The 2,944-nt window shown below is 28.7% G+C and overlaps 1 protein-coding gene across 1 annotated transcript; it reads right to left on the bottom strand.

Moving 5' to 3' along the window:
• Window positions 1-965: 965 nt before the first annotated feature.
• On the bottom strand, window positions 966-2,410 carry LOAG_14163 (hypothetical protein; the record flags this gene model as incomplete). The annotated part of the gene is made up of 5 exons (XM_003149662.1): window positions 966-1,091; window positions 1,250-1,342; window positions 1,576-1,668; window positions 1,798-1,910; window positions 2,353-2,410. 5 exons carry the CDS (start codon window positions 2,408-2,410, stop codon window positions 966-968), a joined length of 483 nt encoding a protein of 160 aa, XP_003149710.1.
• Window positions 2,411-2,944: the final 534 nt, after the last annotated feature.

Genomic DNA, 2,944 nt, shown 5'->3' with positions numbered 1-2,944 from the left:
GAAGGCAGCGCCTTTTGCAGTTATCCTAAAGCATCATTTTCTCTCAGAAAGATTTTCCTTTATAACAGTTATTTTAACTCCCTTATCACATCTCTTATCATTTCTGCCCGAGTCTTAGCTTTTGATCTATTGAATATTTTTTGAAAAAAAAAGAATTGACCGAATATAATAGGTTTTTTTAATTCAATCAAATCTTTTTTTCTTGCTGTGATAACCTCAATTTGTCGTTTCCATTGCGTAATATACAGTATTCGCTCAATTCGTCGCCGTCTTTCCACGAGAAGGTAAATGAGTGGGGATAAAATAAGTTGCACAAATATAGCTCCAATCATAAATGAACAGAAAATCTACAAGAATGAATGAAACGTTGTTAAAAGATATGTAAAGATGTTTCCAATGTAATCACTTATATATTAAATGTGTTCGAAATTAAAAAGTTATTTGGGCAAAAGATTTGTTTGGTTTGTTTAATAGAATGTTTTGAGTTATTATTATTTTTTAAATTACCAATCTTAAATAACCTGTTGTTCATATTAGTTACTTGCGTTAGTCTTAATTATTTATAATCGTAGTTATTCAACAATGAAATAGAATGTTAATGAAAGCATTTACTTTCATATTTTTCGTAATTTCAGACAATGCCTTTTTCCGACAGCCAATAATTTGGTTTTTGTAAAATGGCTGATCTGTTTTATCTAAAAGTTTTCTAAATTAATAATGAAAAATTAGAGCAAATGACCGTCCTTCCATATGTTTTTACAGTGGAAATAAAAAATTAATGAAAAGGAATTATTGTCAGGTTTAATGATAGAAAAAGTTTTAAAAATCGATGTTTTTTTTTGCAATTCAATAAGTTTCATATTCAATGTTGTTAATCATTTTATAACCATTTCCGTGCAACAAAATGCAAAAGGTAACTTGAAGTTGATTCAGTATAAATTAGTATAAGTAATAAAAATGGGTAATTATAGAAAATAGGGTGAACTTTGCTTTAGATAGATTGAACATAAAAAATTTGTTGCTGAACAACATGATGGTGTAAATCGCCGTGGTACCCAACTATCTGACCACCATAAGTCTTCTTTCGTCATCTGAATTCATCATATTTTACTTGCTGGGCAAAAGATATAATACGACAATCATTTATTATGGATGAAATGAAGAATGCATAAGCGTATCTGATGCAATTTACGTACGTGTCGATCAAACAACATTGTGTAATAAATAGAAAAATTGGCATGAATGAAACCTTATGATGTTCAAATGTCCCAGAATATAGACTTAACCATTCATGTGATCCTTCAACTCCACAGCATTCTAATTGACGCTGAACCGAATCGACCTTCAATTTTAGAACTTTTCAAATATTTGATACAATTATGAAAAGTTAAAACTTTTCTTCACCATAGCACTTTGAATTGCTGCAATTTAAAAACAAAAATTTTCCATCATCCATAAAAATATTCTTTTAAATGATTTGAATGATTGAATGTTTTTAAAATTTATAAGCCGAACAAATGTGAGATATTCATCAAGCTTTTTGATGATTGGTTCGTTTTCAAGCAATTCACGCACACCGATGATATCGTTGATTAAACTTGAAGTATTAAAATCTTGCTCAGTCAAATTCCTATCCATTAAATCATCTATTAGCTCTGCTTTATTAAACTGAAATTATTAAAAATTATTCCAAAATTTGATATTTTCCATTTTATTCTATTCTTCATTTCTTATAAAATGCAACATTTCCATTTGAATGAATTAAATTTAAATCTGAAAAAGCAAAGCAGCAGTTACCATTGGTGCGGTTAAATTTGATGAATAATAATGAATATGGTGAAATTTGTCTAACCATATGCTACTGAAAGCTTTTGCAGATGCTTGTGATGTCGTTAAAGCAAGAATTATTCCTGAAAAAAAGTAATAATAATAACGACAATTCGATAATTTATGAAGTTATTAGTTGCAAGGAATTATTAATTTGAAAAGGAATCGAAATGATGAGTAGTAATGTATTATATTATTTAGTACTTACTACATGTACACGGTAATTTTACCTGATAGAGAAAATGGAAGAATGACAATCAATTGACATAATAACACTATTATCAAGAAAAATTTAATCGTTCCACAGCTGCCTTCCAATAACAAAAGGAATGTTATAATATCTGTTATTATCACAATACCTGTATTTAAGAAATTAATAAATAAACTCGTTGGAAGATTTATTCATAAAAATAATGATTTGGAATCATTTCTACTTCTAGTATCTTTAATTTGCATTGATTGAGGACAATTTATATTGCTATGAAAGCATCAACTAATGCTGATTCATTTTCCTGATTCCATCACCTAATTTGATTTGAATATCCCCTGGAAGCTGATTCTCTTGAAAGCGATAATCTCGCATATCCTTTTATTCATTTACTATTATTACCAAAACCCTTTCTCACATATTTGTTCTAATTTTACACTTGAATTTGATGTTCCTTTTCATTTTAATATTTTAAACAAATATACCTGAAAAGATAACGTATTCAACATCAAATTCGAACAAATTATTTCGCCCATATAATTTAATACTAAGTAAATAAGGCCGAATTAGTAGCATAAATGCTTCATAAAGCACTGAAAAGTTTTTTCAATATTCAGTGTTACAATAATAATTGTCGAACTGACGGATACAGAGCCCATTGAGCCCAGCAAGGAGTTCTTCCAACAAGGCCCATGATATTGGCAATTTAACCATTCATTCACATATAACTTAAACAATCAGTAATATCATGTCGAGGAAAAACAAAATCTAAAATTAGGCCTTAGATCGAATTATACTTCGTCCGTCGTATTTCCGTCAGGAAAGCAAATTACTTCAAAAAAATGAAAGGAATCGAAGAGTAAATTAGTAAATAATAGTAACTAATAAATGTTGTACTAGCAATGAAAC

Source organism: Loa loa (genome assembly GCF_000183805.2).
Source record: "Loa loa unplaced genomic scaffold supercont3.674, whole genome shotgun sequence".
Taxonomy (NCBI): domain Eukaryota; kingdom Metazoa; phylum Nematoda; class Chromadorea; order Rhabditida; family Onchocercidae; genus Loa; species Loa loa.
This window is presented reverse-complemented; position numbering and strand designations above follow the sequence as displayed.